The sequence below is a fragment of the Schistocerca nitens genome, chromosome 3 (assembly GCF_023898315.1).
Source record: "Schistocerca nitens isolate TAMUIC-IGC-003100 chromosome 3, iqSchNite1.1, whole genome shotgun sequence".
Classification (NCBI taxonomy): Eukaryota; Metazoa; Arthropoda; class Insecta; order Orthoptera; family Acrididae; genus Schistocerca; species Schistocerca nitens.
This window is the reverse complement of record NC_064616.1, coordinates 706,590,272-706,613,746: the sequence shown is the minus strand read 5'-3', so window position 1 is coordinate 706,613,746 and position 23,475 is coordinate 706,590,272. Positions and strand designations below refer to the sequence as shown.

General features: G+C 41.0%; 1 protein-coding gene across 29 annotated transcripts in view; it reads left to right on the top strand.

Annotated features, from left to right (window-relative positions):
* Positions 1–468: 468 nt before the first annotated feature.
* The window catches only part of LOC126248677 (twitchin), a 523,948-nt gene continuing 500,941 nt past the window's right edge, over positions 469–23,475 (top strand). For all 29 annotated transcript variants that reach the window (XM_049949938.1, XM_049949935.1, XM_049949939.1 and 26 more), the window contains exons 1-2: positions 469–567; positions 19,980–20,333. In XM_049949938.1, the coding sequence (XP_049805895.1) occupies positions 20,021–20,333 (313 nt within the window). In that variant the 5' untranslated portion in view covers positions 469–567; positions 19,980–20,020. The remainder of the gene's footprint in view (positions 568–19,979; positions 20,334–23,475) is intronic.

Here is a 23,475-nt window from a genome sequence, read left to right as displayed (position 1 = left end):
ATCGTCAGCTCTTAGTTAGCAATAATTTCGCACCCAGATATTTGTGAATTGAACTCAACGATCAGAGTGGTTAGCTTGTGATTATTTGGGTGTCACGTGGCCTAGATACAATTCATATCTCCTCGGGTAAAAAGGCCTTTCTTCCTGTGAGTAATCAACGTATTAAAACCTCGGAGGAATAGAAAAATAAAAAGAAAGTACTGCAAAAATTTGCAGACGAGAGTTAGATGCTCGGTCGACGCGGGCGGAAGTGGTCGTCAGGTGAGGGGGGGGGGGGGGTGCCGACCCTCGACCGATGTCGATGGCGGTGAGTCGTCGATGACGAGCAGCCAAGTGTGGGGCGTGCCGGCTGTTTGTTACCAAACGTCGCGAAACAAACGCCACGAGGCATGCCAGCGCACGGCTAATGAGGCAGCAACAATAATTTTGGGCGCGCGTGGGCCGACGCGCTATTCCTGGCGCGGCGGAGAGGCGAGCCGCGAGGAGGCGAGCCGGCGAGCGGCCGCTCAGCTCACAGACGTCTGCCGGCCCTCCCGAACAGCGCAGCCGTCTGTTCCGAGACATAGTGTGAGTGCCGCGTGCGCGTCGCGATAAGTACCGGCTTCTCTGTGCTTGTGCTTGTGCTTGTCTCTCTGGACGCCACACCATAATGCCTGTGCGACTGTGCCGGAGCTAACGCTTTTCTGGAGCCATTCTGTATGTTCCCGCAACCTGTGTTGTGGTGCTCACTTAGCATCGCCAGCTCTCCGGCGAGAGAATGAAAAGTTTTTTTTTCTGTTTGTTTGTCGATATCGTTAAACGCTACTGTGGCATCCTACTCCACTCCGCTGCTTCACTCACCTGAATCCCGAGTCCTGTGCCGTGACGTGGGAATATGGTATGATATTGCAGGGCACGTTACCCACGTCTCCACGAGGCTGTTGAGTCCCGACAGTTTGGTGGCAATTGGCCCGCCCTCTTGAGCGGATACAGATGAATTTGAGCTCCTGTGAAGAGGAAAATCCATGCCCCGCTCACCGCTTTTTCCCGTAATGTCTCCGTCTTTCCTGCAAGCTTTCCCTAATAACTAACCTGTACGCTACTTAGCTGTCGAGTGAAATGGAAGAATTATCTGTGATTTGACTCCTATTAACTAATTAACATAGTATCTTGTTCACGTAAATGACTAAGAATTGTGCTACTCTTGCTCGTAACATCCAGTCTTACACTTTTTTTCATTATCGGAGCAATACTCGTAGTGAGTGCGTTTTAAAACCCTGTGTTGACGACTTTATCGTGGTGTTTATTTCAGATCAACACAAAGGAAAGTGCTATAGAACTGTGAATGTCTAGAAACATGTGCTGGCTGTGAATGGATTTGTAGATAAATTATTGATCAGAAAGTTAAGCGTATAGTGGCCGTGCACGACCCTCACTTACTGGTTTCCATTAGTAAAGATCGTAGAATATTAAGTCAGCGAGACAATATGGAAGAAATGTGTGATCTGGAAGTGTTACTTTTGGACTACGTGAAAACTGCACCTCAGTCGATATCAGACTGCTGTGATACCTAATTTATTAGATACTCAATGTCAAATAACAGCGCCATAGTTTCATGCTCCAGGAAGAAGAGTAGGTTCAGTGTGTCGTACAGATATTTCTTTTTGCGTGCATCTTGTCGTCGCTGAAGTAATTTCTCTTTTTTTTGTATCCAAAAAATCAATTATGGGTAAAAGAATTGAATTCCTGCACAGACTGAAGTTTTCGTGATAAAAAATCGTGCAGAAGGCTCCACTTGTAATGCAGGCATTTCCATAGAAAGTGAAACTGTCAAGAAATGTGTGTGAACAGTGCATCTGGGGCGAAGACGAGGAAGGCCTGTGGCGTCCTTCGGCACCGCCTTCTGCTCCCCAGGGTCTGTGTTACGCAACGGATTCTCTCAGTCTGAGGAGCCCAGCTTCGCCGTGGAAGCACCCTCTGGTTACCTCCAGCTGCTGACAATTCGTCTGTCTTCAGGATCCCCTACAGAAATAAACAGTGACTACCTAGTTCTAAAAGCGTTGAAACAGATTTTCGATGGTTCAGCTGTTTAAAAATAAATCTAGGGCGTGTCGCTGTAGGTTCGTGCCACGGACTACTTACAGATCTCGTGTGACACACAAACCTACACACGCTAAAACTCTGGCCTTGTGGAGTTTCCAGTGACTGATAGCCACTGCTCAAAGGAAGACAGTGCATAGCATCGTGCATTTCGCCGAGCCCTCCTACTGGTAACGGTAACTCTTTACAAGTTGCAGGGTATTTAACGAATATAAAATTGTGTATCATTAAAGATACTCGTGTTGTATACATACAAGTGCGTCTACATCACTGAGAAATCGTGAGATGGTGGCTTCTGATGAAAACTGTAATGATGCAATCCTCGGCAATCGTGACTAAGATAATCATTTGTAAACAGAAGTTAAATTTGTAATATATGTCACAGAGCTGGTGCGGTTCAAGTTTAGAGGAACAATGAACTTGTAGAAATAACGGAATCGAATGTAACTGCGACATATTAATAATACCATGGATCCAGTCACTGGATGCGCTATTTGAAAGTGCACCGTACACGAAGCGCGTGCTGACAATACTCGATTTCTGTTCTAATTATCGGGGTTTGATCTCATTGAAGAAAGAAAGAAAGACAAGTATTTAATGACCCATCGACTCGAGGTCATGGGAGACGAGGTACAAGCTCAAATAGGACAAGGATGGAGAAGGCAATCGGCCGTGTCTTAAACAGCGGAGCCATCCCAACATTCGCCTTTACCGGTATACGAAAACAACGGAAAATTTTTATCTGAATGGCTGGACAGGGACTTCAACCCTGTTCCTCCAGACTGCATGTCCATTGCCTTAGCTACTGCGCCGCCTCGCTCGGAGTGATCTCGTTGAGTCACGCAGATGAAATTAAACGGAATAAAAGACATACCGATAGTGTGTGACAGATAACTGATACGAAAGCACTTGCAACATTCTGGGAAAAATTCTATCTGCGGAACGTGGAGAGTGGAGGCAGCCTCATCCCGCACCTTTTGATCATTTAGATTCCGTTTTCCTTCCATCAGCGCTGTTTATATGAAACAGAAGGGAGAGAAATAAATTAATTGTAAGAAAACACTAAAATATGTCTCACAGAGCTTTCTAAAAAGCATACTCGCATGATGGTTTCAGGGAATAGTGTACAGGATGAGAAAAATAAATAGGTTGAAATTATAAAGTAACCTAAGCCACCTAAGAAAGCAGCCTACGCTTAGAAACATTCTCTGTAGCTGAGTTACATAAAAGTGCTTTCTTTAAATGTTAGTCGTGGCGTATTTTGTGCATTTGCGCGATTCTTTCTGCACGCCAGATTCGCACGAGCGGGAAAAGCAACCCCAGCGCCACCAAGCTGGAAGACCTCAATTAAAATTTCAGGTCTCAAAGGACTAAGAAGAACTGCCTGGAGCCACAAAAGATTGTATTATTTGTTTAGAAATAAATCTGCTGGAAATCGTATACTCTACTGTGTTCTCCTCGCTACCGAAATGTTTACATCACAGGACAATGAAATGCTGGACGTCATAAATTTGTACTCTGGATGAACGTTCGGTCTTACATCGCACATTCTACACAAGTGAATTGGTCAAAGAAACATCCTCGTGCATCTACTTAGTGAGTGAATGAGTTTAAACGGATAACAGTGTTGCTCTTATTTCAAGTTATGTTGATGTTAGGTCTGGAATATATGCCTTTATGGGTTTGTTAGCTTAACAACAAATTTCTTCTGTCGATAGAAAATTTAAACTTCATTCGTCTCTTGCAGAAACGATTGGTCTACGCGAACGACGCTATATGCACTCCGATTCCCGGTCATACGTCAGAATATAATCTATTCTACTACGGAAAGCGCGTTAACTCGAAAAATGCCGTTCATGTGCTCTCTGGAATGGTTCGGAGTAAGAGAAGAAATTGTCTCCACACGATATACAACTTACTCCTCTTAAACATTGCGAACAGCTTTCACTATTTCAGTGGACATGTGAGTTAAAGAAAGTGCCTAACGTTACGATTTTTAGGAAAACTATGTTAGGTTGTCAAGGAAATGTAAATAGAGCGTATCAGGACATAAATTCAGTGTGTCTCTCGATGTGGGAGTTATTGCCACTTGCCGTAAACAAAGCTCCGATTGGTTTTTGGCTTCTCAAGCCTTACAACCACTGCGTCTGTTACGATGCATCTCTATGAACGTAACATACGACGTCTAAAGTACATACTGTCACATCATTCCGTTGTATGATGTAGAAAATGGGCTAAAATTTGCTCTCACGGACGAATTCGAGATGGCCTGATTGTGCAATCAGGCGCAGCTGGACAAAATTTCATCTTGCAGTTTCAATCAGACCATGAATTTTAGGTACTCTTAGATGTTTATAGCAACAATGCCTATCAAGGGAAGCGCATGCCTCTTGAGAGAAGCTTCAAGACACCCCGTAGCATGCATACCGACGTCCTACCGTGCAGACTTTCCCTACTCAATATTTGGCATTTGTGGTTCAGAAATGCATAGAGGGGGAAAAACTTTACCTCGCTTATTGGCCGATAGTATACTGTAACTGTGAGTATTACTCCTTGCTGAACATTCGCATGATGAGGCAGGTTCGCTCTACACGAGAACGTAATCAATAACTATCGCACTTCTAACTACGCGTGATCACTTGTTCGCGATATTTTAGGATACACAAAGCTACAGGATGTGTTTCAAGACGATATTTTACTGGAAATTATTGCAGATGAGCCAAAGCTATCTCCTTTGCGCCACAGTTCTCACTATACAAAACAAAGACAATTTTTTGACAAGGAAACTGGAAACACAGTAGGGCAAATACGTTCCACTCTAATACTTCGCACCGGCCTAAGTGGCCGTGCGGTTCTAAGCGCTGCAGTCTGGATCCGAGCGACCGCTACGGTCGCAGGTTCGAATCCTGCCTCGGGCATGGATATGTGTGATGTCCTTAGGTTAGTTAGGTTTAACTAGTTGTAAGTTCTAGGGGACTAATGACCTGAGAAGTTGAATCCCATAGTGCTCAGAGCCATTTGAACCATTTTTTTTCTAATACTTCGCCTGCAGGCCCTTATATTACTGTCAACTGTATTGCTGCTTAATATGAATATGGGTAACAAAGACCAATGAACGTAAGAACTAAATGATATGCAATCAGATCTCAAGCGAAACCAGTTACAAAACAGCAAATTGGGAAATCTAGAGCTGGTTGATAGTTGACCTCGCTTTTCCTCCTGATGGCCCACTTTTTGTCTTTTACCATTAACTTAGATTTATTGTTAATTTGAATCTTTCATCAAACGAGCCGAGACATCAAGATATTGGTCAGAGAATAATACGACAAATTTATTCTATTGAAATTCTTTCAGAGTAACTGGTCTTACTGGGTGTGGTGTTACTCAGAGACGAAGCTGTAGTCACACCCTGTTCAGCGCAGCTCATAGATGAAGAGAATTATAGCAGTCACTTTACTGTTGGTTCAATGAGCGGCCCTAGAGGCGTTATGTGTATTAAATTACTGATTGCCGTAGTTGTTCCGCGAGAAGACCACGAAGCGATTGATGTAAAAATGTTTATATCTCGGAGGAGCTAGGTTCCGCACACAACGGTCTTCTACTCGGCTGAAATTTGAAACCAGTACCAATTGCACTAATTAACTGAAATGAACTTCATTTAGGTCATCCTAGCTTGAAGACTCTGTAGCTCTATTTTAAACTTACCGCTATACAAAAAAAAAAAAAAAAACGCGCCGCTATAACACGTTTTATTTGAATATAAGGCGAAGAATAAAGGAACGAAGGCGTGATCTGATGCTCACCGTCTAGTATGCTTCACATTATAATGTAGGTGATGTGGTTTTCAGTATAATGTAAGTTAGGTAGTTACAGGTTGAGCATTCAGTAATTTTATTGAGGTATTAGATCCCAGTAAATTAGTGCTGTTTAGAAAATGAGAGTAAAGGACTAAATAAACTGATGGACTGAAGGACTTATTTAGCAACGGAGAAGTTGTGTGAATATGCTCGACATTGGTGAAAGAATAATCAACGATAACTGTTAATAATCCATTCAACCATTATTAGGACAAAACGAAAAGAGAGAGATTGTTTTTAACATTGACATCCACATCATCTCTAAAACACGCTAATTTGTGCTACCACCTGAATATCGAACTGGGTGCCATAAGCAGAACAGTTCGTACAATAGGCAAACGCAGAAATGTACACAGCGTAAGTGACACTTCACCTTGAGAGCTGCTGATGCCTGCACCATGTGATCCTGTGATCCGAAAAGAGGACTCGGAAAGATGATTAGAATTACTGCTTCGTTTTTCAGTTCAGCCGTGACTATTCTCATGATGGCTAAGCGTTTATTGACGTTTCTTTATTTTATCGTGGCTTGGAGTTTAGTAGCCGACATGCTGTTCTATCTAAATGGGATTTCTTGGCAGTATTCCGCAATTATTAAATTTTGAAGCTTGGCGTTTTTCTAAAAAGATTACCAAACTCTAGACATCCTGTTTCATTCAAGAAAGCGAATAAGTCGAAACACTTTCCCACATACTAGTATCTTTAACTAAGAAGAAATTGCAAGGGTAGCCAGCAGGGTGTTCAGATCGATGATGATGATGTTTGGTTTGTGGGGCGCTCAACTTCGCGGTTATCAGCGCCCGTACAAATTCCTAACCTTTGCTCAGTCCAATATTGCCGCTTTCATGAATGATGATGAAATGATGAGGACAACACAAACACCCAGTCATCTCGAGGCAGGTGAAAATCCCTGACCCCGCCGGGAATCGGACCCGAGACCCCGTGCTCGGGAAGCGAGAACGCGACCGCGTGACCAAGAGCTGCGGACTGTTCAGATCGAGCAACAGCCCTTCAGTACATATAGTTTGGATGGTTTTCCATATGCATCGACGCTTCTTGTTTGAGAAACTCTAACCGAGAAGAAAAATAGACTGTACACGCCGTTACAGGTTTAAAAGCACATTATTCGGCGCGTAGTCTTTGTGAAAGAGAAACAACAACGGCGCTAGAATGTTAGATAAGCTGTAAGTTCAAACCTTGAACGAAGGACTTGTTTTGCGACAAATTTTACGAAACTATGGGAATGAAAATATAGAACTGACGTGCTGTTTCGAGACGCTAACGGAAAGATTGTTAAGTGACGCTGTGAAATCAGGAAGCTTGACTTGGAGTGAATGTCTACACGAATGGCGAGCCCACAACGACATCCTCAGGTGCTCAGAAAATTTTCGATGCAAGCTTCACTACATCGTCTCTAACATAATAAATATCGTTGACGCATACGAGTGTAAAGTGTACAACATAGCATTGCTTTTGTACGTAGTGCCATACTTTGTCACGGTAATAGCACCGCCACAAACAGCAGAAAAGAGAACGTGAGTGAAAACATTTTTGGTAGCGAAAACTAAGGCATGTGTAATCACACCGGAGAAGACGGCGATAAAATGATTTTTACTATGAGAATGGGGCTGAACAATAAACTGCGGTAAAAGTAAGCCTGCACCAATAATAGCTGACAGTCATATATTCGACCAACGGTAGAACTAGGTAATAAAACAACCCACTGAGATTGATAAAACAATTTTAAGACATGTGTGGGTCAAAGTAAAAAATAATAAACAGTGCTCTACTCAAAGCTGATGATCGCGTAATACCTTAAGGAAATAAGCTTTAAAAATAATTGGCTCTGAGCACTATGGGACTCAACTGCTGAGGTCATTAGTCCCCTAGAACTTAGAACTAGTTAAACCTAACTAACCTAAGGACATCACAAACATCCATGCCCGAGGCAGGATTCGAACCTGCGACCGTAGCGGTCTTGCGGTTCCAGACTGCAGCGCCTTTAACCGCACGGCCACTTCGGCCGGCTTTAAAAATAATTGATTTTTAGTATTTCGCGTAATTATTGACGGAATTTAAAAATTTTAAATGTTTTCATAATCTACTCGTCAAGAGGTATAGTCTGATGTTGAAAGTTTAACACAAGAAGATAAGTATTATAGTTAGAAACTATGTGTTTGACTTGAGGCCGCATAACTGTCGGCGCGCAAATTCAAGGACTCCATTCACCCAGTATCTGACAATGAGAGTACTTACCTATCTCCAAAAACGTTTTCACATAATTTCAAACCTTTACGAAACTTTTTCTTGCTGACGCCCCCCAAGAAATGTCGAAAGGAAAAAAGTTTATCGCTTACTACATTTTTGTTGTTCGGTATTAGGAACGACGTTTTAACTTATAACTTAACACATGTTTCAGGACATATGATGCCACAGACATTAGGATGCGCGAAAAACTAGCTTTTGTTTAAAACGGAGCCCAAATTACCCAGTTTATATTCATCCTGTGATTCATAATGAGAGCACTTTGTGACTTCCAACAAACTTCAAAATATAATTTAAAACCCTTCCTAACCTTTTTCTCTCTTACATGCTTAAAGGCAAATATTTAAGACGTTAAATCGTGTTTCAGAACATATGATGCCACAGACATTAGGATGCGCGAAAAACTAGCTTTTGTTTAAAACGGAGCCCAAACTACCCAGTTTATATTCATCCTGTGATTCATAATGAGAGCACTTTGTGACTTCCAACAAACTTCAAAATATAATTTAAAACCCTTCCTAACCTTTTTCTCTCTTACATGCTTAAAGGCAAATATTTAAGACGTTAAGTCGTTTGTAAAATAGTCAGATGTTCGCAGTTGTTTTGTACATGGGTCTTGGACTCTTTAATGAATCGGGGGTTTAATTGTTCTCTATATTCTGCAAGAAAAAATAGTCATATGTGCTACAGACTTGACAATTGATCAGGACCTCGAATCATTGCATGAACGGAAGGCAACCTCCCGTATCACCGAGTTGGCATAGTTACCTATGTTTCACGAATTTCTTTCGGAAAGTTTGGATAAGATGGCTCAGTACGGAAACGAATCCCTCAATGAGCACAGTGATTATATTGACACGCACTGTTTACATATACATTTAGAAAATTCTATATATTTTATCGAATAAAAATATCAAAAATTAAGAAAATATTGAGGGGTTCGGAAATTTCTTCACGACGAGATCTCGCAAAACGTCACACGATCCACTACTCGCGAGAACAAATCCAATAAAGTTCGCGAAGTAAGCACACTGCATTTTAGGGATTCACATACAGCACTGATAAATTATATCGCATAACCGGAAGTAGTTAACAGAATGTTATTTTGTAAAGACATTCATGTTTAACGTTAACAATGCTGTAGATCCAAAAGGATGATGTGCCGCGCAGCGAGCGCCTGCTTTGTGACGTTATGTAAATGACGAGTGGACTGGATGTGATGCTTCCATTCGGTGGCCTGTGAGGTATCATGAATTTCTTCCCGTGGGTTCATGTGAAGCCATCAGTTTATTGCAGCAACAAACCAGACACCGTGTCTGACTAAACAGCACTCCTCCGTGTAGCTATAATTGTAATTAGTGCGAACACGCTACAGAATATACGCACTCATTTCATTCCGAGTTCAGAAACATGTATTGCAGCTGATGGAACCAATTCTGAATAACGTTTATAATTTAATCAAACAACTTTGAGTGTGTGGTATTGTGCTGCTCAGCTCGTGCTGCAGTTTTCATTTAAAGACACTGTCAGTTAACGTGAGATCTAGGACGCTGTACAGATAACGCACGGCAGTAATTGTGCATATATCGGGCAACTGAACATCTTGATCCACAACAGTGACCGAAGTAGGTAAATTTCTTGTTATGCAATGGTGACGGGTTCCATGAATATTCTGTCCTTGTAATCTGGTCTCTAAAATACGCGACTTCTGCTTCCCTCTTTCGCAGCAAGGGCTTGGAATCCGCAGATTACCCTTTCATGTTGTGCAGGCCGTCTCCTCGCAGGCCAGCTTCACGGGACCAGCTACGTAAGTTACGTCTAATAGATGTAACAAAGTGGCGGCGACTCGGGGTACGTTCAGAATACTTCGACCTTACGGCTACGAGCGAGTTGGTTCAAATGGCTCTGAGCACTATGGGACTTAACTTCCGAGGTCATCAGTCCCCTAGAACTTAGATCTACTTAAACCTAACTAACCTAAGGACATCACACACATCCATGCCCGAGGCAGGATTCGAACCTGCGACCGTAGCGGTCGCGCGGTTCCAGACTTTAGCGCCTAGAACCGCTCGGCCACACCGACCGGCTACGAGCGAGTGTCTAATCGTGGTGGCAGCTGAGGATTTCTCTCGTAGCATTACTGTTGCCTCATATTTGGTGATTGTAACTGCATCGAATTCTATGTATGATCATATGTGTAAATTATATACATTATATGTATGATTATATGTGTCACGAATAAAGTGCGGAAGCTAGTTAGAGTTTCGTTTCTGAATTAGTTCATGTGCGGAACTAAGTAAGCTTACATAAATGATTATCGCGGTATTTTAAATCCGTCTTCGCAACTACAAGAACATGTGTATTTAATTACCTAACGCGTTTCATTTTATTGAAATAAAACATCATCAGTGGTAGTATTTCTGCCAGATCTCGCTCACATTGGGAAACGCAGTCTGCTTGCACGCTTTGAGGTGTTCCTTCGTTTGGCACACAAATTAAGAATTAAATCAATGAACTTTAAACAGTGCAACGAATGGAACTGATGCGGCCCGAACTCGACATCATCCGTAATAGGAAGTAAAAATTTACCATTCACTGACAGCAAGTCAGTTGTTTACCGACCAGACACATAGTTCTTTAACACGCAGTCTTCTAATTATATCTGAACGAAAACCGAACCCTTTTGTGTTTGTGAGCACTGAGATAAAGTGAAACAACCTTCCTCATGCTGCATTGTTCCTACATTGCGTACATTATCAGATGTTTCCTCTAAAAAGCATTATAAAATTTTGAGGAAGAATATTTTGTTTTCAGAATTCGCTTTTGAAAAGGTTGGTTGGACATATTACAATACCCTGTACACAGAAACGATCAACACATCTCTTTGAGAGCCACTAATGCTAGTTAACCGGTTTAATTTAAGTCATCTGTCATTTTCCAAAGTGTTAGTGGTGAAATAAGATCTACACTCTTCCATCATGCTCGTTATCACATTCCTCCCGGTTGTCCTCTGGGCACGAGCAAGAGTGGTCCTTCTCTTTACAGCTAGCGACGGCTGGAAATTTAAAGATTAAACACTAAAATAAACCACAAAATCACGAATTAAAAGTGGAACCCACCAAACATGGGTTACAAAAACTCACGAAGGACTGTGAGATGAGCTAACCCCAACCGTAGCTTCACTTCTCCCGTCAAAAGGAAGGTGTTAATAGTTCCTCTATGACCAATTGACGCCAAGGAGGAATGTGACTTATCGACATAAATATCGATAGACTTCAAGATTTATCCAATTTTCCCATATGCAAAGGATAAATTTTCTGGAAGCTGTCCTTAAGTCAGCTTACCATCTTCTAATTTGATCACAGTTGAATGTAAACACTGGAATTACAGGAAGTAAACCGAAATATTTCTCTCATTGTAGTTCAATGTGCAAACACTGCGTTACGAAACTCGTTTCCTAAAGGTTGAAAAGTAACTTTTATAAAATAATTACGTTATCCTGTTACTTACTTTTAGTAACTCATCGGTGTAAATACAAAATGCGAATTTATGAGAGGTAACTTACTATCCTTCACTTCTCTGCGGTGAAATTACAGTGAGAAGACCTCAAGAAACAGCTCCGTTAATTAAATGAGGGCTCCCCTGGCTGAGGAGACACAGCATCATTGCAGAAGTATGTATAGCTTGAAGAGGATTGGGTTCCTTTTCGCCAACCAATCACATAGTTCTTTAACAAGCAATCTTCTGAACACAGCTAAACGAAACGTGAACTTTTTATGAAGCCTAGCTCTTCCGTTTTATTAATTAACACATATAACTCAACATGTTCGCTCTTTCCACAAACGGACAGCGACGGTGGTGAAAGATAACTTTCATTTGTTGATAGTGAGTACCCTGTCGTTCGCAGTTCATTGTTTAATGATTAGCATTGCTACATCTAGATCGCGGGGTCCTGGACTCGATTCCCTGTCAGGTCGGAGATTTTCTTAGCTGGGAGACTGGATATTTGTACCGTTTTAAACATTTCATTTCATCTTTATCGAGGCGGAAGTCGCCGAAGTGGCGTCAAACAGAAACACTTGCACAAGAGGGGGTTTCCCGGCGAATAGTGCCACACGACCGGCGGACACTGAGCGAGAAACGTGTTAAACGCGTTAGACTGAATGTCGTCTCGCGACAAATGGTGTCAGCAAAATGAATGTCTTTTAAGTTGCTATACGTGAAATATTCGACGACAAATCAACTGACAGTTGTAAGTGGCTTCCAAAAAGTATCGTTTAATGTGTCTCGGAGAATTCTTACGCGCTAAGTTCTTAATTCTTGTTTTTCGCTGACTTGACACATGTCATTCACTGTCTTTCCTACTAAAGTCAGGACTGTCTTACTCGTACCATTTACTTACAAAGAAAACCTGTGACGCGCCCAACGATTTATTCTGCTAGTTCCAGTGATAGCGATTCAGCAGCGAAAAATGTATGTAGTGTCAGTACGACGATATTACGTTCTCCGAGAAATGTGAGGTAGTGACCTAGGATCTATGTGGGTTCCAATGACTGTAACATACTATGTTCCCTTGAGATTTTGTTGCCGAGAAATACGTCCTTGTTTTCGTTGAACAGAAGTACAGCTTGTCCATCACTGAATCCTGAGCTCACACAACGTAACGAAATTTCAAATACAAGTGCACATAATTATAAAACTTAACGGATAAGGGAGTGTTAAATTTTCTTATCAAACACTTCAAGTAATGAAATCGATTATAAAAATATGGAAATCGCTTAGTTCGGTATAAAAGCGTTTCAGAGGGCCTCTTTACTGAAATACAATGCACTGAAACAACACGTGTACACAAGCTTCGCTGAGGCATCTAACGTAAAATCGCCATATAAAAATTTCACCACCCAGCATGTCGAAACTAAAGCCTGCTGCAGACACTTAAAGGTCGATTAGAAGAAGGGAAAGTGAAACTCAGGTGCTCGGTGAGGGTAGAACATTGGTCACAATACACACAAACATGCTTGTTCCGTTCGTCAATTGTAAGGCCGATATGGTATTGTTCCAAAAAGGGTGATTGCACTCGGACGCACCGAGCGTCCTACTGTGGGGCAGCGGGCAGGTTTCGTTGGTCTATGGCCATGAATTATTCTACGGATTTACTGGCAACAACAGACTTCCTGATCTAACGATTGTGGCCGTAAGATGCGGTCACCAGAGGGAGGAACAGCTACAGCCTCAAATCAGTTTGCCTGAGAGGAATAAGTCGATGGAGTACGTCGTCCCTTGTTCTTTAATAACTTTTTCAGAACGCAATCTGTACAATTAATGGCATCACATCGAGATTTGGAGCCAAGTTCCATATTAGAGACCCTTGTTCACTCCAGACTGAATAAGCTTCCAGGATACAGTGAATCCGGAGATGCCAAAAGTGGACTGCAGGTACCCATAAACACATTATCCAATCAGACGAGTCAGGTTTCTCTCTGTAAGTTACAGCCAGTTTTATTCTTTAAACAGTTTCTCTACACAAGTGATTTTCAGATGGTTTTGAAAACCTTATTACATTCCATAATCTTAAATCATTACACAAGGCGCCATAATATTTGACATCATCATAGTTCACATCTGTACATACGATTTGAAGAGCATCAGAGAGGTGAACATCATATTTCTACATATCTGTGACGAAAATATTGTAATCTCATAAATATATTACGATTGTAGTGCGGACCACAGCGAAAAAATATAAAATAAAGTGATGAAATGTAGATCTCCTGAGCTTAATTTTGTAAGAGTATATACACTGAGCTGCTGGTACTGTTACGATACCAGAACACAAACCTTTTAATTTTCCAGTATTCCCCATTTGTTCTCAAACACCCTCTGATCGCGGGCTGTAAGAGCTCCATACTTTCTTTCACCGATAGTAGAGACTTTCAAAAAGAAAGACCTTTCCTCTACGAATTAAAAATTTAGCTGCTGCTAATGTCATATGCTAGGAACGGGTGACCCTAGTTTGAAGTTGTGAGCTCATCATTGGATTATTTTGATTTTCCATTCCTGAAAGTTACATTCATTTCATTCGATATATCTCTCTGAAGAACTTCATCCCTCTTCATACTTGCAGAATCGAGCCTTTGAGGGGCGAGCAAAAAGCTTGTGAATTAAAAAGTATACAGCTTGACTGGTAACGGGCAAACAGGAGCTCAAGCGATTCAGACACATATACGTTCTGGGGAGATGCTGTTCCTCGTCAATTTGCGTCCTGTGGATACGTTTGCCCCGTGTTTATAGGCCCTCTTGCACGCCAGCATATTTGTAATTCACGAGGGAAACACTTTGGTATGTTTACCGTTGCCAAGGAGAAGCAAACTGTTACTTCAAAGGTTTTGCTGGGGGTATTAGCCGTTGAAAATACGAAATATGTTGCTGATGTTTCCTGAAATCGTTAATAGACCTCTAGATTATGTAACACCCGGATTTTCTATTTCCAGTCGCTACATGAAGTGTTACATATAAAACGCATTACGGAAGGCGAAATTTACCTGTACGTAGTCAACGTAATTACTGTTGTTTTGCAACATCGTTCTTGACAATATGTAAAAGAAATGAATTATTGAAGGTAACTTCTCTGTTCATGCTACTCATTAAATTGCAAGTCACGGTTATTACCATTAAAACTGCAGTTAAAAGGGCCAGCTAAGAGTGACTTCTTTATACTGATCTTTATTCGTACTTCTAGTAATGAATAACGATGAAGGTTCCTTCGAGTCTTCTTTATATAGGTTGTTCTGTCGATATGTTCGATTATTTTATGTTGCACATATATTATAATACGTTTTTTATTATTTTGACAGTCGTAGAATTTCAAGTGTGACAGCTACTTGTTTACTCAAAGATATTTATGTTGTTGCGGGTCGTGTTTCTATGGTAATGTTATTAAGTTTAAAACGTTACGGAAAAAAATGTTACTACTAAGGAGAGCAGTAATAGTTTTCTCAAAGTTGACATATGTCCGTATACAGCGTCAGGACGTGAATATCCAATGTATAAAGCTTTCTAAATTATACATATATTACGAATGTCGTGTGATTAGGACCTCCCGTTGGGTAGACCGTTCGCCGGGTGCAAGTCTTTCGATTTGACGCCACGTCGGCGACTTGCTCGTCGATGGGGATGAAATGATGATGATTAGGACAACACAACACCCAGTCCCTGAGCGGAGGAAATCTCCGACCCAGCCGGGAATCGAACCCGGGCCCTTAGGATTGACAATTGATATCCTGTCGCGCTGACTACCTTTTTTTTCTTTTTTTTTTTTTTTAAGAACTTAGAACTACGTATACCTAACTAACCTAAGGACATCACGCACAACCATGCCCGAGGCAGGATTCGAACCTGCGACCGTAGTGGTCGTGAAGCTCCAAACTGTAGCGCCTAGAACCGCTCGGCCACTCCAGCCGGCGCAAAGGACAAAATCCTAAATTACAAATCGTGTGCAAATCGCCCCATTGATAACGTAATCGGACAGAACCTAATAGCCACCTTTATGTAGACAGCGTGTAACCAGTCCACGAGCCTTGACAACGTTTGTCCTTAGCAGTCCCGGAGGTCACCTGACATCAACCCTGTTGAGCACATCTGGATCGCTACTGCCGTCTTGGACGCAATGCCGACCGTCCGCTAGTTGCGGATGGCGGTCGAATGGTCATGGAGCAACGTGGCTCACAATACAGGGCCTCGTGGAGTCCATTCCAGGACGCGTCAGAGTGGTAAGGGGAGCCACGACCTAGTAAATAAGCGTTCGTAATCGAGCTGCTACGACTATAAAATGCGATTTGCATTTCCACGAAGCTTTACAGGCTACTGTGCTCACTGTAGTTTACAGTAATTTATTAAAAGTGAGAGATTTAAGAACGGGAACATTCGTAAGTTATTATTACAAGATCGGAAAATTGATGAAATGTCACAAGTATTAGGCCCATTTTCGTATTTGTCTGGATTTATTATAAAGATAATTTGACAGGGTGTTGCACGGATTGTCTTCTAATGACTGCGCATCTGTGTCCTCGAAACGGCTTTGTTTATACTATTATATCAAAGCATTCGATAAAAACATAATTTTCATCTACAGAAAGAGTGCTGGCTGCCATTATCTCTATGGATGAAGAGAATAAGGAAAAGTTACTTAGCAAATGATAAAAAAAAGTTATCAAAGTTTCGTTATTTAAGCTGCACATTTCTCAGAAGCAGTCATGTGATGGACATACTTTAAGGAGGTAAGATGGGTCCTTTCCTTCATATGTAAATAGCTATTTACATTGCATCAATTATTCTCTGACATTGTTCATCGTCGACGTTGTTGTATAAGTAGAGGTACTGTTGTGAGAAGATTATTGCAAAATATACCAAACAATCCAGATAATTAACGCTTGTTACAAGGGACTGACAGTTGACTGTCAGTGTAAACATATATCATAAGCGTAAACAGCCGCAGAGATCAGTTATTGTTTTGCTACGAGGTCAACGAGGAATCGTGATTAGTCAAAAGGGTCAAATATTTAGTCGTGTCCATTTGAAGTTGTATACGATGGAACGTTCTCACAAATCTGATATTGGGGATGACTAACGCCCAATTGACTGGTTAGAATGATTCTGTGATGTAACTGACGGCATACAAAACCCCGTCCGATGCATTGGTAAGAATTGTTCATCAACCTTGGATCCTCATAAAACATGGTTGAATGAACATGTAGACGGCTTAAGGAAGACTTAAAGGTTCATAATTAAAATGTATAACTAACAACAGAACTTCAGAAACATTAAGCGATCAATTAAAGTTTGATTTAAAGACTGTGTTGGAATGCTGTGGTAAAAAGGAAGACTGAAACCATTAAAAATGTTGAAATATAATACTATATTAGCTAATTACAACTAAACTTCGTTGTATTACTTAATACTATGTGTAAAGTGCCTTGATAAAGTAGTGTTGTAGAGTTTACTGGTCAGCACGCCTATCTCCCTGTCGTTGGTGCTCGAATCCAGAGGAGCAGCTATTCTCCTTCACGTAGCTCTTTAATTAGTCCTTCGAGGCTTGGCGAGATAGAGAATCAAACCAGGGTCCTTCGTGAGGTAGTAAAACATGATGGCAATTCAGTCGCGGAGTCGAACATATGCTGCATAAAACTCTAAAATATGTAATGGACAGATGAAAGTACGTAGTTCAAATAATCTAAGTAAGCTATGAGAGGTTAAGATACATATGGAAATGTCTCTCACCAGTAGAAGAGACGTGATGTTGGGAACACAATTTAAGGAAGCCAGTATAGCTACAGACATTCGAAGGAGAAAACTCGGAAGTATATGTTGTGGCACATCTACAGATATCAACTACTATATTATCACCTTTTGCATTCCACAGTATGAAAATACCGCTGACCCCAGGATATTAGAGCCACTATATCCTCTCCTTTTCATTTATGATGATTATGCTGATGCCTTCACCATTTACGTAAACTGGAAAAAGTAAACGTGATAGGTAATATAAAGTAAATGTGCAGAAGAACGATGAAGTGGGAATGTTAGTGTTCAGACGTATAAAAATCGCTTACCATGGACTCAGCAATGTAGAAACTGCATAGCCGCTACGATGTCTGTCATTGATTGCTACGTCCACTGATATTCTTACACAAGCAAAAGAGAATTTCTAGACTAGGGCAATGACGTACGTCGCGATTTTATTTTAGCTTTTAAATGCTTTATTTTGTAATCAATGACTAATTGAACTCCTATCGTATAGTATTCGGTACCGAATGATCAAATTGAACAATTCAGTTGGCCCATTATATCTTTGACTGATCTGATAACGATGTCTGTACCGTTCCAAGAGTGTCTAATAATTCTTATGCTCGTTTATGTTTATGTGTCACGTTATTATTGTGTTCTGAATTCATAAAATGCTACATGTATAACATCACATCAGTCATTGTGTCTTTCCTGTACTTAAGATGTCAGTCATTAAAATGCAGATATCAGCATGTAGTATAAAAATGTCAAAATGAAACTTCTAAACATACGTGGCTTTAAATTATCGGTAACTGATTAACTGACGTTCTGAAGAAAGATATTGTAAGATCCCTATCTGCAGTAATTATAGTCTCCTGTTGTTTCCTGACAAATAGTCTTTGAAGGCTGGTTTGTATTGCTTTCCGTTTTAATAATGTGAGCAACGCCTAGGAATAACATTTACGTATATATCGAGAAGATATTGCAAGACCTTGCCGTTACAAGTCAATTGACCTTCACTTACTCTGCTTGGCATTTTAGTACATTTCAGTGAACGTATTTAATCGCATACGTTTAATACTAACGTCTGTCGTGCATGTGGCTGTTACTGTTGTGACCGCATAGCGTTTGATTTTTAGATGTAGTATTTACGTCATTTTATGTTTGATTGTACATCAATATTTAATCTAGATTTTATAAATATACGGCATTATCTACTTCTAATGAGTCCCAATTTCATCATAAAATAACAAAACGGTTGAAGATGATTAAAGACTCGCTCTGCGGAAAGTTTTTAACACACCGCGGGATACGGAAACTAGGATCTAAAATTGTACCCGGGAGTGAGCAAAAAGTTAACTGTTGTAGACGTATTGACCGAAAATTCTTGCTCAAAGTCCAGTTATCACGGTTGTCATTTAGGGACTTTTGTGCAGCTTTTAAAACGCTACCGCGTCTATTGCTCGTAGTTAATAAATTAATTTGGATTCATAAAACAAACAAATAACGCTAGCCATTTCCGATGGTACGTCAGAAGTTTCACCTGTTGATATACGTTCTTTATATTTTCGCGTAAACAGCAAAAACATTCTTCTTGAAAATTACAATGGACCATCAGAAGTCCAGTAGAAATAACTGTCCGTAGGGACTCAAGATCTTATTTTCTCTCATTGCATAAACGGGTAGAAATTACATTTATCGCAAAAAAATTGATATTATTAGAAGTCCATAGACATTTGTTCCTTGTTGTATATTCGATTTCATCTGTGCACTAATGTTTTAAGGTACGAAATTTACCGTCGAGCAGTGAGTTTGTGGTTTGAAATAAAAATTAATTTATCTGATGTCCCTTCGAACATCGTAGGATATTAAACTTAAAACGTTAAATGAAATTCAGTTTAACGGAAAACACTGAAGTTTATGAATAAATCACTCCTAAATTTTACATTAACTGATTCTGGGAAGTCCTTAATAAAAGATCAACAGTTACTTTTTATTATTATTTGTTCTAAATGTGTGGTAACATAACTTTGGCGCAAAGTGCGACCATGTGTAAACGTTTTTATATTTCCGCAAAATATCTTTTCAATAGATGAATACGTCCTTAATAGTTCTCCGTATGTATCACCAAATTCTCCAGATTTGATCCTGAAAGTATTCAGAATAGTAGGGAAAGGAATTTTTATTTTATTTCGATCCATTTATTTCTCTAAATACTTCACAAGGGCACAGGGAAGCTTCTAATCAACATCTGGCACATACTTTTAGTTTAAGCTGCACTTCTGGCAAGAAATTGTTGAGTCGAGTAGAGGAATCTGTCACATTAAATCCAGCTATTTTTTGTCTTGTACTTATTACAGATCTGTACAACCATTTTAAATGAGAACTGATCGAAATACTTTCCGAAAAAAAGTCGGCAACGTTTACACATGGACGTGTTTGGCGTAATGGTGAAGTAGATTAAGTGACGAGTGAAGTGACAGTTGTGTTGGTACGCAGGGTGGTAGTGTTCGCCGCTGCAGAAAGCCACCCCGGGCGGCATGGGGGTGGCGGAGGACTTCGCCCCGAGCTTCACGCAGAAGCCGCAGCTACGGCAGGAGGATGAGGGCAACCGGCTCATCTTCGAGTGTCAGCTGCTGTCGTCCCCCAAGCCAGACATATGCTGGTTCAGGAGCGACACGCAGCTCGCAGAGGACCACAGAACCGTGATGCGCACGCAGGCGCTCGGCTCCAACAAGTTCCTCGTCGTACTCGAACTCGACGATGTCATCGAGAGCGACGCAGGCCTCTACAAAGTCAAGGCCAAAAACAAGATGGGGGAGGTGGCTGCGTCCATCAACCTCAATTTCAGCCGTAAGTATTATTACTTTCTTTGCTGTGTTGACCCCTCCATCCTCAGTTGCATGTCATTCTGTACTGTTACCGTAGCTGAATATAAGCGCAGTTTATATTCTGCCATACGGGCTTTACCTCAATTCATCGTGAGCAACCTTCAGTGGCCTGAAATATGTACACAGTGATATAGTACACAGTTCATTTACACAAAGGTAGCAACTAAAAGGTATAGCCAAACTTTTAAGAAAAATTTCTCACCCATCGAGGAAGGAAATATGTTATTGTGGACATGAGTCCGGAAACGCTGTACTTCCAAGCTAGAGCTCAGTTTCTACACCTCTTCAATGCGTTAATCATGGAAACATACGGGAAAAGAACGTATGAGCACAGTATGAAGCACTTTTCTAAATGAAATGTTCAAAATGACCTCCGTTAGCAATGATATATCCACCCGCCGTCGCATTGAGCCACTGATGCGCTGAATGCGTTCAGGTCCGCAGAGCGTGGAAGTCAAGGAAATGGTCCACCTCTACCTTGAAATAAGGAGGAGCTTTATCCTGCAAGAACACACGTTTTGTTGCACTCGTAAATGCACATGTTCCGGCAAAACAGGCAGAGTATTCTCCAAGAAACCATGGTGAGTTTCTACATTGAGCCTGTGTGGAAGAACATCAGGCTCTAACAAAGAGCTACCAACAATGCCGGCCCAAATATTGATAGAAAATTTTTTCTGATAACATGATTGAACAAATTCGTGAGGATACTCCATAGCTATACATAAAATTTACGATCTGATCACGTTGAAATGAAGCCTCATCAGTGAACAGCACATTGGCACTAAAGTGAGGGTTGACACATTGTTCAGTGAACCATTCGCAGATGTGTACCCGTGCAGGAAAATCAGCTGCCGATACTGTCTGCATACGCTGTATGTGATACAGATACAGCAGGTTCTCATGTAGCACTCTACAGACACTTCTTGTACCTAATTGTCTTAAGCTGACACTAGGGTTGTCGTCAACTGCGCGAAGAATTTCCTCCTCCAGCTGAGGTGTCCTCGCCCTTCTAGGCGTCCTCCGGTAGCGACTAATAGGCTTGAACGTTCCATTCTCAACATTTCATGTAAAAAACCGTTGCGTATAATGTTGGTACGTTCTGTTTATGTACATTTTCCATGATGAATGTTATTGTGAAGAGAAGCACAGACCCATGTCCATGTAACGTATTTTGTTCCTCTATGTGTGAGGAATATTTCCTTTAAGTTTGGCCATACCTTTTAGTTATACGCCTCATTTCGAAACCATAATTACAGAGATTATATGAAAGTACGGTGGCATGTAGTGCGACAGGTCTAGGAAGTGGAAACATGTGGCTTGACCGCTGTGTTGTGGCATCAGAAAGCGGTAACGTCCATGTGCTCTCCCCCTAACGAAATCCGTAACTACTTAGTACGGAACACATACTGCCTAAGCCACTCTGGATCCATTTTACGCCAGCATGGTAAACAAACCCCGGAATTTGTTGCAGAAATGCTACAGGAGGTCTGTCTCTGTAACTAAACTCTCAGTGTATCTGTCTGACAGGTAGAGGACCCACGTTTGATTCCCGCCATTAACGGGAGACTTTCTCTTGCCGATAAAATTGGAGTGGGTCTGTTATCCCTGTGGCAACGGCAAACAAGCTTGTAGAAGGAGACGTAGTGGCTCCGATTCCTAAAGATGACATCAAGTCAGGGTGAGCGATGTGCTGACCATGTGTCCTTCCAGTACTGCAACCAGTCCCCCTTCTCCTTTCTCCACACACACACACACACACACACACACACACACACACACACACACACAACAATGTTTTGGAGTCTGCATAAATGGATTCCGTAAATTGCCACAGTTTGGGAAACTAAGTCGAAAGACAATTCGAGCTGTTACTTCAGATACAAATCATACGAACAAGCCATAAAAAAACCTAAGGATACAAATATGCTGCTGACAAGTCATTGTAATAAAACATAGTTCTTTATAATCATCTTCTGGCAGGAACTGAAAAAGAAAAGTGAGGAAATTAAAATTAGGGCTGTAAATTAAACGGAACTGGTCTACTAATTCATGTCTTCATAACTTGAGCCTCTATCCACAAATCATGTTTTCCTCTCAATTCTGAAGCCTGTTAGCTCCAATAAGCCATTAAAATTTAAACATCTGTATTCAAATAACTGTAACAATCTTCAGACCCTTAAACGTGGAAATTCTACAACAGACTCGTATGAGTTTTATCTTCTAACCACTTTTCTGAAAGTTTGGTATATTTCTTTTGTTTTTATCTGAGCGTAGGATAAGACACGACCAACAGTAGGTTTTTCTGTTTTGTTTGATGCCACAGTAACAAACAATCGAATACACCACTTTTCTGAAAGTTTGGTATATTTCTTTTGTTTTTATCTGAGCATAGGATAAGACACGACCAACAGTAGGTTTTTCTGTTTTGTTTGATGCCACAGTAACAAACAATCGAATACAGTCCGCCAGACTGTTTGTAGCTACAAGCAGTCGAGTTAACTATTCATCCACAGGTATCTGGTACAAAAAATGATCAATAAACCGAAGGTATCAAGCTGAAGAATATACCGAAGGTATCAAGCTGAAGCTATGGGAGCAGAAATGAACAGCCGTAAGGGCAGCAAACTACCTGAGAGTCATCGAGAGTCATGCCTAGTATAATTCTATCATGGCGACCCAGTATCACTAAGGGGAGAACTAAAGTGAAATTGATAACTCATAAGCTTAAGTTTCAGTAGTTCCTCCATTAGTAAGATCTTGTACTCGAACTGCTGCCTTTTAGTATATGTCCTGTAACATGGATCAATTGCGTGGATTGTCACGAACATACAAACTGCTACATTTGCCACTTACACAGCAGGAACCTGAGCGTAACAGAAGGCATGCAGCCCGACAAAGTAAAACAAAATACATACATCCACGAATATGCTCCCTTTAGCACGTTAATACTTTCTGCTGACGGCAAAATTCAAAATACAACGAATCCAAGAGTAAGATCTAACTAAAACACTTCTCGACGAAACATTTGCATTTCGACTTTGGAACGTGCAAACAGGCATCTATCCAGCGTACATAAATGCAACAGACGTCATAAATAGCTTCCC